Source organism: Gymnogyps californianus, chromosome 9 (assembly GCF_018139145.2).
Source record: "Gymnogyps californianus isolate 813 chromosome 9, ASM1813914v2, whole genome shotgun sequence".
Classification (NCBI taxonomy): Eukaryota; Metazoa; Chordata; class Aves; order Accipitriformes; family Cathartidae; genus Gymnogyps; species Gymnogyps californianus.
In genome coordinates, this window is record NC_059479.1 from 9,045,809 (window position 1) to 9,059,344 (window position 13,536).

At 40.3% G+C, this 13,536-nt stretch overlaps 1 protein-coding gene and 1 non-coding gene across 8 annotated transcripts; both read left to right on the plus strand.

The window, feature by feature from the left end:
* The first annotated feature begins 400 nt into the window (after positions 1-400).
* On the plus strand, positions 401-12,257 carry LOC127019563 (PABIR family member 2-like). Of its 7 annotated transcripts, none has more exons than XM_050901673.1 (11): positions 447-626; positions 1,132-1,210; positions 2,023-2,034; positions 3,126-3,182; positions 3,565-3,608; positions 3,689-3,743; positions 3,970-4,071; positions 5,385-5,473; positions 6,051-6,115; positions 8,501-8,597; positions 9,696-12,257. In XM_050901673.1, the coding sequence occupies exons 1-11, from the start codon at positions 511-513 to the stop codon at positions 9,844-9,846; spliced, it is 867 nt and encodes a 288-aa protein (XP_050757630.1). In that variant the 5' UTR covers positions 447-510; the 3' UTR covers positions 9,847-12,257. The 7 variants fall into 7 exon arrangements, with proteins under 7 accessions (XP_050757634.1, XP_050757630.1, XP_050757631.1 ...); XM_050901674.1 differs by having other exon boundaries at positions 6,054-6,115; XM_050901677.1 differs by lacking the exon at positions 2,023-2,034 and having other exon boundaries at positions 401-626.
* Positions 9,466-9,613, plus strand: LOC127019853 (small nucleolar RNA U109). Its single transcript, XR_007766991.1, has one exon. It is a non-coding gene; the product is annotated as a small nucleolar RNA U109 (small nucleolar RNA).
* Positions 12,258-13,536: the final 1,279 nt, after the last annotated feature.

Consider the following 13,536-nt stretch of genomic DNA (forward strand, 5'->3'; position numbering starts at 1 on the left):
TCGCGGGAGTCCCTGCGCAGCCGAAGCCGGGACGCGGACCTGATGCCGGTCTCGCGGGCATGCGCAGTGGCGGGATGCGGTTGCAGGACGCATGCGTTGTTGAAGGCGGGTAGCTTTGCCTCCGCCCAGCTTCCCGCGCATGCGCGCTGTGCGGCGGCGGCGGGCGCGGGGGGGTGTCCGGCCCGAGGCGCTCGCTCCCCTGCGGAGGCGGCGGCGGCGGCGGCAGCGGCGCGGGCAGCGGGGCCGCGCGCGGGGCGCTCGTCCGTCGGCGAGAGCGGGTGGGGGAAGGGGCCGCCCCCCGGGCTGCCCCCGGCATGGGGCGCTGCTGGGGCCGCCCCCCTCGCCGGGCCCGGCGCGCCCCCGGACTCTGCCTGCGGCGCCGCCCGCGGGGCCTGTAGGGGCGGCCGCGCCGCGGCTGGCCGGGGGCGGCGGCATGAGGAGCCGCTGCGGCCGCCGGCAGTGAATGGGCGTCGCGGCGGAGCGGGAGGAGCCGGAGGCGCCGCTGCCGCGATGGCCCAGGAGAAAATGGAGCTGGACCTGGAGCTGCCGCCGGGGAGCGCCGCGGCCCCGAGCGACGGGGGCGGCCTGAGGAGATCGAACAGCGCCCCCCTCATCCACGGGCTCAGGTGAGCGCGGCCGGCCCGGCCCGGCCCGCGGCGGCAGCGGCGGGCCCCGGAGCCCCGGCGGCAGCGGGGCCCGCCCCGGGAGCGCCCTGCCCGGCGGGGCTCGGCTGCTGGAGCAGCATGGGCCGCCGCCGCAGGCGGCCGGGCCCCCTGCGCTCTCGGAGCGTGCCCAGCCCCGCTGCTGGCCGCGCTTAGTGCAGGCCCCCAGCTCGCCCTGCGCCGTGGCTGGTGCGTGGTGTAGGCCTCTGAAACGTGTCACTTGCTTCTCGGAATGCTCGAGTCAAGGCGGCGAGTTACTTCTTGCAGCTGCGGAACCGCAGTGTGTGGATCTCCACGGGCTGGCAGGAGGAAAGCGCTTGCTGGGCTCCTTCCGTGAAAGTAGTGCTTCTGTTGAAATAAAACGGGTGTTTTCAGTGCACTGGAGACTGGAGCGTGTGTCGTAGCATTGTGTAGTTTTAAGTAAAGCACGCCTTAGAAAGTTGTTCACAAAACTTTTTTTTCCCTCCAGTGACAACTCGCAGGTTTTTCAGCCTTATGTCTTGCGAACTCGCAGGAACAGTACAACAGTTATGAGCCGTCACAGTATGGTAAGGAATCTTAAGCATGTTTTGTTTACACCCAACGAGAAATAATTGGGCTGGAGAAATGAAGTTAGACTTGATTTGTATTTGCACTAAGCATCCTAGCAAGCTTCCAGGCTGCAGAGTATGCATTTTTTTTGCCTGTAACTGCAACCTACAATGAAATAATACTGATGTATTAACTGTATGTCCCCAAGAAGACAGCAGTAGCTGAAGCTATGTGTGTGTCCTGGTTTCGGCTAGGACAGAGTTAATTTTCTTCCTAGTAGCTGGTATAGTGCTGTGTTTTGGATTTAGTAGGAAAAGAATGTTGATAACACACCGATGTTTTTAGTTGTTGCTAAGTAGTGTTTATACTAAGTCAAGGATTTTTCAGCTTCTCGTGCCCAGGCAGCAAGAAGGCTGGAGGGCACAAGAAGCTGGGAGGGACACCATCAGGACAGCTGACCAAATTGGCCAAAGAGCTATTCCATACCATATGACATCATGCCCAGTATATAAACTGGGGGGAGTTAACTGGGAGGGGGATCGCGGCTCGGGAACTAACTGGCACGTCAACGAGTGGTGAGCAATTGCATTGTGCACCACTTACTTTGTATAGTTTAATTCTTTTAGTATTGCTATTGTCATATTATTATTATTATCATTATCATTGTTTTTCATTCCTTTCTGTCCTATTAAACTGTCTTTATCTCAACTCACGAGTTTTTTTCCTGATTCTCTCCCCATCCAGGGGTGGGGGGCAGTGAGCAAGCGGCTGCGTGGTGCTTAGCTGCCGGCTGGGGTTAAACCACGACAGTGTGATTCCCAGTATTAAGTACAGTCTTGAAGTTGATTTGGGCCTGACCAGGGGTTGGAAGAGAAAACTGCTGTCACAATTGAAAGTCTTGAATGGGTGTTTTAATTTGTTGTAAAAATGGAAGAGAGTGTCACAAATCTTCATTGACCTCTTTGTTTGACATGGCCACTCTTTTCTTGCAAAGGCTGAACACTAGACATCAGAAAATCATTTAAAGAAAAGTAATTTATTTGCTGCGTAATATTCTACCCTCTATTATATAAGTCTGGTAGTATACAGTACTGCAGTTTTTTAACTTTTCAAAGGTGTTGCATTTCTTTTTTTTCACCCTTTCCTTGTCAACTCAGGGATCTATATGCTCTTTTCCACTAAAGTTTTTCTTTCTCATCTGAGGGTAGTGAAGATTAAGTATTGCTTTTCTCAAAATCTCTAGAACTTCAAGTCCTGGATTAGGTTTCTTCTGTGTCTTCTATTCTGTTCAGAAAAAGCGAGATGGAATTTTAGTTCAAAGTCTTCTGTTATGAGATTTCTTAAAAATAAGAATCCAACATTTTTGGACTCAAATCAGTAGACACATGTGTATCCTGAGTGGGAACTGTTGACCCATTTGTATGTGATGGTAGCCAAAGTTCCAGAGGAATTAGATGCATAAAATTGTATGCAATTGAAAAACTGCTAAAGTAAAGTTTTAGGGAGTGTTGTTCAAGACTGAGCTGAAACATTGAGGTTTGTCCTTTATAATAGCCAGCTGGCTGAGTAAGTTAGTACAGGAGTTTGTCGCCTTACTGTAGGTAGCAGGGAGTTGTATAATGTTCGTAGTTTCCTTTATAATATCTCACTTGTCTAAAGGGCATATATAGCTATTTGTGTATTTGAGACACTAAGCAGTATCTTGCAAGCCTGAGATCTGTGCCACTTGCTGAGTGATAGAACGAATTTGTAAGTGGTAAAACAAGTCTTTTCTCTTGAAGGTCAGTGTTTTCTTTTTGCAACATTATTTGAGTCATCCACTTGTAGTTGTACAGCTCATTTTTAATTCACTAAGAATGTAGGTGATGGTAAATAGGATGTATGCAAGCGATTGATGTGTGATTTAATCATTGTGGCTGTCACTTTTTTCAGTTGTTGTCATCATCTCCTATTCGTATTCCTAGTAGCCGACTTCATCAGATCAGAAGGGTAAGTGTGGTTTTTATCTGTATATTTAGTAACAGAATGAAAAGTGTTATATAGTATTGAAGTACTTAGATAGTGGGCGTTTCTTTCCTATTGAGTTTTTCAAGTACTAGAGGAGACGGAGTCTTTTTTAAGACTTAATTTCAACCAGGAAGTGTCCTTGCAAGGCTTATTGTTGTCATGTTTAAACTACCTTGCATTTTTGAAGTGTTGTTTCATTCAAGAGAAACAGTGAGTGGGCTGGTAGCAGTCTTTTCTTTCTGGAGTCTTTTCTTACTGTTCGTATTTCAATTCTAATGGCAAATTGTTGAATCATGAGTGTTGTTGCAAGTACCTGTGATGAATCAAATGTTATGGGAAAACTTATGACGTTTATCTCCTACAGGAGGAAGGAGTGGATTTAATGAACAGAGAAACAGCACATGAAAGGTGAGTGTTATTGAAACAAGATGATAAAATAGCCAGAGTTATCCTCTTTGTAGCTACTGATGGGATTTTTTGTATTCTAGGGAAGTGCAAACAGCAATGCAGATAAGCCAGTCATGGGAGGAAAGCTTGAGCCTGGTAATCTCTTTATAGATGTTTCCTATTTAACTCTACTTCTACACTCAACTGACGAATTTAAGGGAAAGAGAGGAATTAACTGTGAAAATAATTTAAGAAGAACTTAAGTTCATCTGCTTTAGCTATTTTGTGCATTTGGCCCAATGACTTTCCATTAGAAGGTTGTGCCTTGGATTCTAAGGTAATGTCCTGTGCCAGTGTTAAGTCTGAAACCTTGTATTTACAGAGCGACAATGACTTGGACAAGTCTGAGAAATCTTCCTCTCCAAAGAGGATAGACTTCATTCCAGTTTCGCCTGCACCTTCACCTACAAGAGGAATAGGAAAGGTAGGATGAGTGAAATACCAAACTGAGAGAACATTTTAGAATTTTAGACCAAGGTGAACTGTGAAGACGTGTAACTTCACAAATTGTTTGATAGTTTTAAAAAAACAACAACAAAACCCCAACCCAAACCCACGTTTTATTGGTTTCTAAGAATCAGATGCTTACCATCTTAGAGCCTGCAGAGTTTAAGCAGTGTGCCAGTTCTGTCACACTGAATATTTTCAGTTGCTGCTATTTGTGCAGCATTTGGACAGGTTCTGGTTCTAGGGAAGCTGGAAGAGGTCGTTAATCAGATTTGGACGTGATCTTCAGCTGCATAAGTGGGGGGATGCTGGGGAAGAAGCACCAAAATTGGAATGTATCGTATGTGTAGAGTAAGAGTGTAGGCAAAGACCAGAAGCTGCAAATCTATGTGGTGAGAAGGATGAAAATATGTCCATCAGTTACGGAAAGGAAGGCATAAACTCACTGTGAAGAAGGACTCGGATGTGCTGAACTTGCACCGAAGACTGACAGCAGATGCTGGAGAAGGGGAAGAGGTGGATCTTAGATAAACTACTTTTTCCAGTGAGGACTGGAAAACTGAAGTGTAGCACAGAGAAACTGGCAACTGTGTTTAAAGATGGGCTGCTTGACCTTGTTTTCACCCTCTTTTGCGGTTCTGCTTTTGTACTGCTGCTATTTCATTGCATGCCTCTACCAGTATCGATGCACGGAGCAGCCACGTACTAGTGCTGGGTAAATGCGTTCCTAGTATAACACTGATGCTGACAGCTGGTCCTGTACCTTTGGAATCACAACTGTAAAGCAGTAGTAGATAACTTGACAGAAACATTTTTGTGCTTCGCTATGGGCATTCGTGGGCTAAGCTTAGATTAGCTGCAGAACCACAGAGCGAAACACTCTGTTCTACTCTGGAATACTGTGTTAAATTTTCAGGTCAGATGTATTTTGAGTAAACTCAACTTGTTTGTTTAACAAGCCCCTTGAAAGAAGTAAGTCCTGAGTATTGTACTGCTGCTTCTAAATGTAACAGGAAGAACAGAAACAACCATCTTGTTTAGAAAACAATGTCTATTTCAATTTCGGATTTCTTGTGGGTTTGAATTTTAGGTTAATCTGAGCAGTATTGCATTAGCCAGTGTATTTTTGCAAGTTAAGTTTTAATGCTTCTAAGATTGCGTTTGATCATCGCTGCCTTATTCTGTTACTAGCTTTTCTTTAACTGGGGATGTTTTGTTTGGACAGTGGGGTGAAGCACCTGAGTATTTAAAATGAAATTCTGAAGCGTCTTAATGTGACTTTTTCTGCAGCAATGTTTTTCACCATCATTGCAAATGTTTGTGAGCAGTAATGGATTACCTCCAAGTCCTATTCCTAGTCCAACAAGGCGATTCTCCAAGTAAGTAACATCTGCAAGTAACAGGTGTACATTGGCTTAATTTCCAAGGCTAGCACAAAGATTAGTTAAAGCTGATGTTAAGGCATTAAAAGAGACTTTAGTTTTACAATAGCTGAAGTATTGCCACATAAAAATGCTCTGAAAGTTCAGCCTTTACCAGTGGTAGCTTTATGTGGGTGCTCTTATAGGAGCCTGTGTCAGCTTTGAACTCGACTTGGTAACTTGTGGGGAAATTCCTAGGTACTTCAAATGAACTTTATTAACTTTGTCAGCATATCAATTTTATATAAATATTACACACAATTTAGAAATTGATTGAAATGAGGATGTGATGCACTAAGAGAAGGAGAAAACCCTAGAAAATCTGCTACAACTTTGTGTGGCAGATAATCTGCTCTAATAGGCAGCACTTCTTTGTTATCTATGTATTTAGATTCCCTAAGCATTCCAGTTGTGCAGGAATGTTTTAAAGGACGTTTCATATGATGTGGTTGTGTTGATTTGATGCTAGGTACGGTGATGTTCAGACTTGGAACCTTTACAGGCCTGACTGAGTATCAGTATTCTCTCTCTCTAGCAGGAGGAGTCAAAGTCCAATCAACTGTATCAGGCCCAGTGTTCTTGGCCCCATTAAAAGAAAAGGTATGTGTATTTACATTATCAGATGTTTTAATACGGATGTAGTTTTGCAGCTGGATACACTTCTCTCTCTTCCATATTTCTTTTTGTTGTTCTTTAAATATAATGCACTTGTATCCATGGTGAACTGGAATTTGCCAGTTGTAACTTAAAAATACAATGTGAGGTAGCTAGTCTAAAACACAAGAATGAAAAACTTTAAAAGCAGCTGCTGCTTGAAAGAGGCAAACTTTATTACACGTCAAATTAAATGTTATGAATATTCGTAAGCCCTGACCTTCGTAAGAGTACCACTGTACAGTGCACACCCTTCAGATCATCTTAGGAATGTTGCTTATCATGCAGTATCTTCTAAACTTAGTACTGGATGTTTGTTTTTACTCTGAAAGTTCAGAAGGTGAGTGTTTAGAGAAATGGAATAGATCAGTGCTCTTTCCTCCTGAAGGGGGAAAACTGCATTCTTTCCTGGAAGTATTCCATGTTAAGGATATTCAAATTACATCCCAGAACAAGTCTCCATAGCAGAACTGTAAGACTGAGATATTTACAAGTGTGCCTCTAGCTATGCTTATCCTTTCAGCATTTTTTTTTAACTTAGGCATTCTTAACTGCACCAAAAGCATGTCCTTTTATTTTACAAGACTCATATTTAGCCTTTGAGAAAAGTTACTGGACTGCTTGTCCTATCAGATAAAGAATGTTGTCTAATTTGTATTGAATTGATAGGAGAGAGAAAGTTTTCTCATAGATGCCAACTCTATCTTGGCTGTTATTTTCTATGAATTTTAGGGGCATTAAAAATTGAACAAAAGTTTATCAAGCTCAATGATAAGTAGGGAATAGGTGTTCATACTGCGTTGTTTTACTTTAAACGTTTTACAATAGACTTTACACAGATTGTATTAAAACAGTGCAGGTAAAGGGCAGGCTTTCCTCACCCTATCCAAGTGCTCTTGTGGAGCATCTTTTACAAAGTGGAGATGTGAGTTTGCCTTTTTTACTCAATGTCAAGGAATTTTCAAAATGTTACTTAATTTTAAAACATCTAATCCATTTAAAGGAACCTAATTTCTTTTCCTAAATACATAATCCTGTTATTTTCTGAATTTTAGCAGTAGTTTTACAGTTCATATTCTACAGACATGACGTGGTAACAAATTGGTACCATGATATGTGGGGCGGAGGGAGAAAGCAATGTATTGAAGAACATTTCACTGCTATAGGGAATTAATACTGGGAGACTGCGCAATGTGTTGTAGCAGTGCAGATTTGTCTCTGTGAAATTTCGAGTGGCAAAAGAGTTACCTAAGTTAATGGTTTGGGTTTTCTTCATTTTTGTATAAGACCAAGTATTTCATAAATGTTTTTTGCCCATTCTGCTTGATAGAAGCTGTTATTCCTTCCCTTCAAAGAAGGGAATGTATCCCCGTGGACTAAAGGAAATAGGAAATTTGGGGGTGGTATCAGTCTTTTATAAAATGAGTGGTAGTGTAATTCTTTTGCATAACATATATTAATATATACTGGTTTGCTGTAATGCTTAACCTCTGTCAGCTTTTCAAACTGACACCGCAACTACTGTGAAGTGTAGGTAAAAAGGCAGAAAATTTATTTCAATTTCATATGTTTTTGTTGCCAAACTAAAAATTAAAATATACTGTAGCTGAGAGGGTTTTCTTTTTTAAAGCTTGTTATTGGCAAGTTCATGATATTTCCAAATGCGTCTATTGTACAGAAGCTATTAATGAGCTAGCTCGCTCTCAGGGCAGATTATACTAAACAGATTATATGAATTCTCCCCGTCATGTTTAATCTTTTAATGTCAGTAGATGATTACAAGTACAAAGATAGTCTGATCCGTGATGAGTAAGTGGAAATGCATACACATGCCAAATTTTTTCTATTCAGCTTTTCTGTAAAAGTATACATATGCATCAGAATTTGTTGTACACAGGAGGGTGAAACTGTGAACCAAGCTGGCATTCCTATTTTCATAATCACTAAGAATTTTAATCTCCACATTTTGGCTTATGTCAGTTGCCTCGTCTCAACTGCTTAAAATTAAGTCACAGTAATTAGTTTGCTTTAGATTATTTTGTCTGACTGTAGTCCAAGTAGCAAGTGCCTAGTTTTATGTCTTTGAGATTGTTGTAGCCCCTCAGATACTGCTGAAGCATTAGTTAAATTAAGCAGGGACTGGATGGTTAAACAACAGCTAGCATCAAATTAATGTCTTACCCAAGTGCATGGTTGGCTGAATTAGAGGACTTATGTTACAAATGCAACCTTGCTCTATTGTGGGACAAACCTCTCTTTTACAACAGACAAATGTTAAATCGACGTTCCAGAGACTCAAGTGAGTTTGATTATTTGCACTATTTTCCTTAGGTGAAATGGAAACTGAAAGTCAGCCAAAGAGACTTTTTCAAGGAACAACCAACATGCTTTCTCCAGATGTTACACATCTGACAGATCTCAGTTCATGGTAAAATATTTCATGTGCCCTGAAATGCCAAAACAGGGAATGTGCATTTATCACAAGCTTTCTTGTTTTGTGGGTTTTTTTCCAGAAAAAAATACTTTGTGTGTAGCTTGCATATGCATATTACTGGGAACTATTCCTGTGGTAGTGTAGTGTGACAATGTTCCTGCTCCTTGGATCAATTCTTCCTGAGCAGACTCCAGCCTTGTTTTTGTGTGTCAGAACTTTTATACTGAATATAAATGTTACAAATCCGTGTTGGTTCATAAGCAAAGTTACTTCACCTCAAAGATGCTTCATCATTTCAGTATGTTGTAGGTAGTGGTCATATAGTATCTGTGATACTTATCTGAATACTTAGAAAATGTGTGTGTGAATAGTTACTACAGTTACCTAGTTCATGTTGATACATTCATGATTTTTAGTGTTACAGTCTGTTTCCTTTCTGTATTTACGATCATAAAAAGCTGAGTTCTTTTTTGTGTCAAGAGTCAGATACTAAGTATTCTAAAATATCAACTGCATATTACTATAATTTCAGTTTACCTACAGACTTGAAACTGCCTAGAAATATTTTTTGCGTGTTGCTTCCAGCTAAATTGCAAAAGCATCAATTTATGTGCCCTCTGGAATCTTGTATCAAGACTTCAAAATCCAAACACAGGAATTCCTTACTTACAGGGGAAAAATAGGTTTCAAAATCTTGCTTTGAGTAGTGCAACATTAAAGAACATACTAGTTAATTAATGACATCTTTGCTGCATTGCTGATTAGATTCTTATTATTCCTTTCCTATAACCTTTTAAGGTTTTATTCTCATTAGTTGTCACCTCCTCTCTGTGACTGATTAAAATCAGAGTCATAATTTATTCTGCATGTTAAAAAAAAAAATAATAATTCTGCTCCTCATTCCCGTAAGGAGCATGAATATATATATAACATGCTACAGAAAACAAGGAGTCTTCAGGGCTGCCAGTCTTGCAGTAAAGACTGAGTGGTAGTATAGGTCTCCTACATCTTCTCTACAAAGGCGAAAGTACGTTAGCTTTGTACACAGTCATCACGCCTGTGTTACTAAACAACCTTTTTCTTTTTCCCCAGCCTGTCTTCAGATATTCTTGATGGGAGTAGCAGCAGTGTTGGCTCTTCCTCTGATTCACTGACTAAAGGCAGCATAACCACAGAGTCTCCAGTAACGTGCTCAAACTCATGCTCATCATTCATTTTGATGGATGATCTCTCACCTAAGTGACTTAAGTTCCGAGTCAGTGTCCGGCTGTGCTGTTCCCTTACTGTACACTTGTACAGAGAAACGAACTCTGATCCTTGAACCATTAACGTGAGGATTATTAAAAGGAAAAATTATTGTAACTGTAATCCTTGGCAACTTTCCAGTGATTTTGATTTATCCATTTAATGGACATTGTAGACCATATTAATGTCTGGTTTTGCGAATTTATTTTTTAAACAAGATGTCTGCTCAGATTATACTAACTTTTTGCTTTCAGGAACTTGCATACACTTTTTGATTCCAAGAATAGGTATCTACCTATTAGTGTTGCAATTTTTAGGAAAATACTTCTATCAGTATCGTGGTCACTATGTCTAGGGAAATAATTTGGTTCGGAAGGATTTGAAAATACTAATTTATTCTCTGGCACTTCTACCATTGAGTAAAACTATTCTCCTTGCTTTTTTTTCAGTCACTAGCCTCAAATTCTCTTATGGAAGGGAGAAAAAAAATCTTTTCTTTTCTTAGTGCTGCTAGTCGTTTTTATTACAGAAGACCACAGTGGGTGTGGAAATCTCACTCTATTACATTTAAAAAAAAAACCAAACCCACAACAAAATAACTGATGACTGGCACTTTTGCCATCAGTGAAGAAATAACAATACTCTACGAACATGATTAAAATAGCTGCATAGTTCTCTCCCCAGATCCTTTATCCTACAGATTGTATGAAATAAGGTCAATATTCAGCAAGGTTTGGCCAAGGAAGATTAATCCACGCCTCGATCTAAGACATACAGTGCAGATAACCAAGTTATTTAAACTACTGTGTAGGAGAACCATGTATGGCACCATCGATGTCTCCTGTGGCATTGAGGTCATAGGTATTTTTGTGCCTTAGGGGACATTGTTACAAAATTATGGAATGTAAACCAGAGGGGTGGGTGGGAAAAGTCCTTTGTGTACAGCTTGTTTATAGAGTGCTTACCGGAATCTGTCGTCGATGCTGCTTTCCTTAGTGTTCCTTTCCGAGGTGTGTGCTCCGTTGCAAGGTGCTGTGGGCAGTCCCAACTCTGCTGTGAGATGGCAGCCAAAGTAATACCCTTTGCAGCTGCTGTGTACGGCGTTTGTACCTTTGTTGGTCATGAGCAGGGCAAACAGCTAAGCGAACATTCAGTTTCTAAGGAAAGACTTAAAAGTTTGGATAGAATACGAGCTCTGCAAATGGTTTGGCTAAGGACTTATATTTGAGCTATGAGTAGTCTTGATACAGTACCTTGGTCAGTCTGAGGTAAGACAATAGATATTTTACTTTTTAAAGACTTTAACGGGGCAAAATAAATCCGTTTGTAATCTACTGTGTTATGCTATTTATTATTTATAACTATGTAAAAAGTCTGTGGTGATGAATTATAGTATTTTTTTATGATTGAATAAGTTTTTTATGTTCGGTAATTGCTGGCTGGTTTGTATTTAATACGCAACATTGTCTGCCAGAATCATAAGCTTCCATTTTTGAATGTTTGTAACATAAATGCTTTTGTTACCTAAAAGTACAACTTCTGATCTTTCTGAAAGAAAATAGCACTGAATTTAAAGTAAGATTATGTGCTTTAAAAGTGAGCACAATCTCTGGCAATACTGTCTGGCTAAAAAGGGGAGGGGGAGAACCATAGTTTTTTCTGTTCTGAAGAAGCCGTTGAGTTTCCAGAAGATGTGTACATACCAGATTATTTTTAAAAGTGTTTCCATTAAAATGTAAGAAGTACCATAACGGGCCAACAGTGGCACCATTATTTGTATTATCGTTTTCACCTGTGGAGCATTAGTTTCCCACCTCAAATAAATGTGCATATTGTAAAATATTGTCCATTGGTGCCATTTTTAAATGAGCTCTACGGAACTGAATGTTAATTTTATTTGTATATGCACAGTGCTATTTCTTGAATTTTTGATGTCTTAAATCGCTTAATTATTTTTTTATTCATGCTTGTATCTTCTCTGCCTTCTTGATGCTAAAAGAAGGCTGCTTTTACATTTGCAGAATATTGATAAACAGTCTGTGATAAAATTCAACCTGTTACCTGTGCCCCAGTTTCATTATACCGTGCTCTTACTGGTACTGTGATTTAGAAATCTGAACAAGGGGTGGCAGAAGGGGGAAACCTATTGCATGCTTCCTTAAACCTGAGAAGAGCATAGCTATTGCTTAGTTTTGGCTGACTTACCTGTACAATTGATGTATTCCAGATTTGTTTGTTAGTGGAGAGTCTTATATAAGTGCTGGCCTTTGTAAACATTAGAATGTAAGCTTCATAAAGCAAACGCACAAATATTCACTCTTGTTACAGCATTTTTTTTTTTTTTAGTGTTCTGGCTATTCTCCACTCTTCAGAAGACATTGCTCTTTTATAAAATATATACGTAATGCACACACTGTGTCTTGTTTGAGAACAAATGTCATTGTGTGATGTAATAGGTCCCATCTAGGACCACGTTCTGTTTCACACATGTAGCTGTAAGACCACGTGTTCGTTTTAAAACTAAGTTTTCTAATACTCTGATAGCTGATATTTGCCCTTAACTGCATGTGAGTTGCTGCTGCTTACAGAATCCATCTTTATTGCAGTGTAAAGGCTAGTACAGCATACTCTGACTAAAACTGACTAAAAGTTGGATTTCTGGATTTGTTAACTGTCTTGTCTGTAATGAATTAGATACCAGTTTGGGGAAGAAGGCCAGCTGGTGCTGGTAGTCAGCTTTAATGTGTAACTATTGACACACTTAACAACTTTTTTTTATGACTTCACCAGACTTACTTGTGCTGAATTGCCATGATGAGTGTCTGAGAATTCCTGTCTTTCCTCCCCCTCCTTTTTTTTTTTTTTTTTTAAATAAGGAACCATTAATGCATATCTATTGCTGAGAATCACCAGTGATGACTTACCTTTAATGTTGTAACTGTTGAGAAGAAAGTTAGAATACCAGCAAATACCAGTGTAATTCAAGCAGCATTTTAGATGGACTATTTTTAATACGTTAATTAGCACAGCATTACGATGTTGATCTTTGTACGGCTCATTGACTAGCACTGCCTTTAGATCATATCCGAAGCACGCTGAATCCTCAATTTGTGGGCTTAAAATACTGGAAGGATTTTACCAATGGTTTAGAAAAATGTGTGTGTCAGCTGTGGAACTCTGTATGTTTTGATAATATCAAGTGTTCTGAATCAGGAAATGGATCACAGTATGCATGTTTCATTCTCCTTCATTGAATTTCAAATTGGGGATCACGGGCCCAAAAGCCTGTATTTAAGGGGCTGTTTTTCTGACTGTATGTGATTAAATACTTTCTCCTACAATGAAAGTAATTAAACTGTCAGTGGGTGAGGATGTAAATCTGAGTCCTGCAGACTTTATTGGAAAACTCATTCTTGAAATGCACGAGGAAAGCTATACTGTATAAAAACAGTAAAGTGGATTTTTTTTTTTTAAAGTCATGATAAAAATAGAGTACTCATTTTAACAACTCAAAATGCTAAAAACATTTTTAAATGTAAAGCTTCAGCTTGGCACATTTCTCTAAACAGAACCACACTGGGGGCTGTATGCAGAGGTTAACTTGAGCAGGCTTAGGCGGATTTGGAACTCTCATATTCTGGTGCACAACCACAATAGACTAGTCTTGGGAAATTATTTTTTTGCAAAT

What these genes read in the sequence shown, in the direction of transcription:
- LOC127019563 (XM_050901673.1), top strand. Translation starts at nt 511, where the DNA reads ATGGCCCAGGAGAAAATGGAGCTGGACCTGGAGCTGCCGCCGGGGAGC. An exon ending in CCCCTCATCCACGGGCTCAG is followed by an intron (nt 627 to 1,131) that starts GTGAGCGCGGCC and finishes TTTTCCCTCCAG; the next exon opens with TGACAACTCGCAGGTTTTTC. An exon ending in CTGACAGATCTCAGTTCATG is followed by an intron (nt 8,598 to 9,695) that starts GTAAAATATTTC and finishes CTTTTTCCCCAG; the next exon opens with CCTGTCTTCAGATATTCTTG.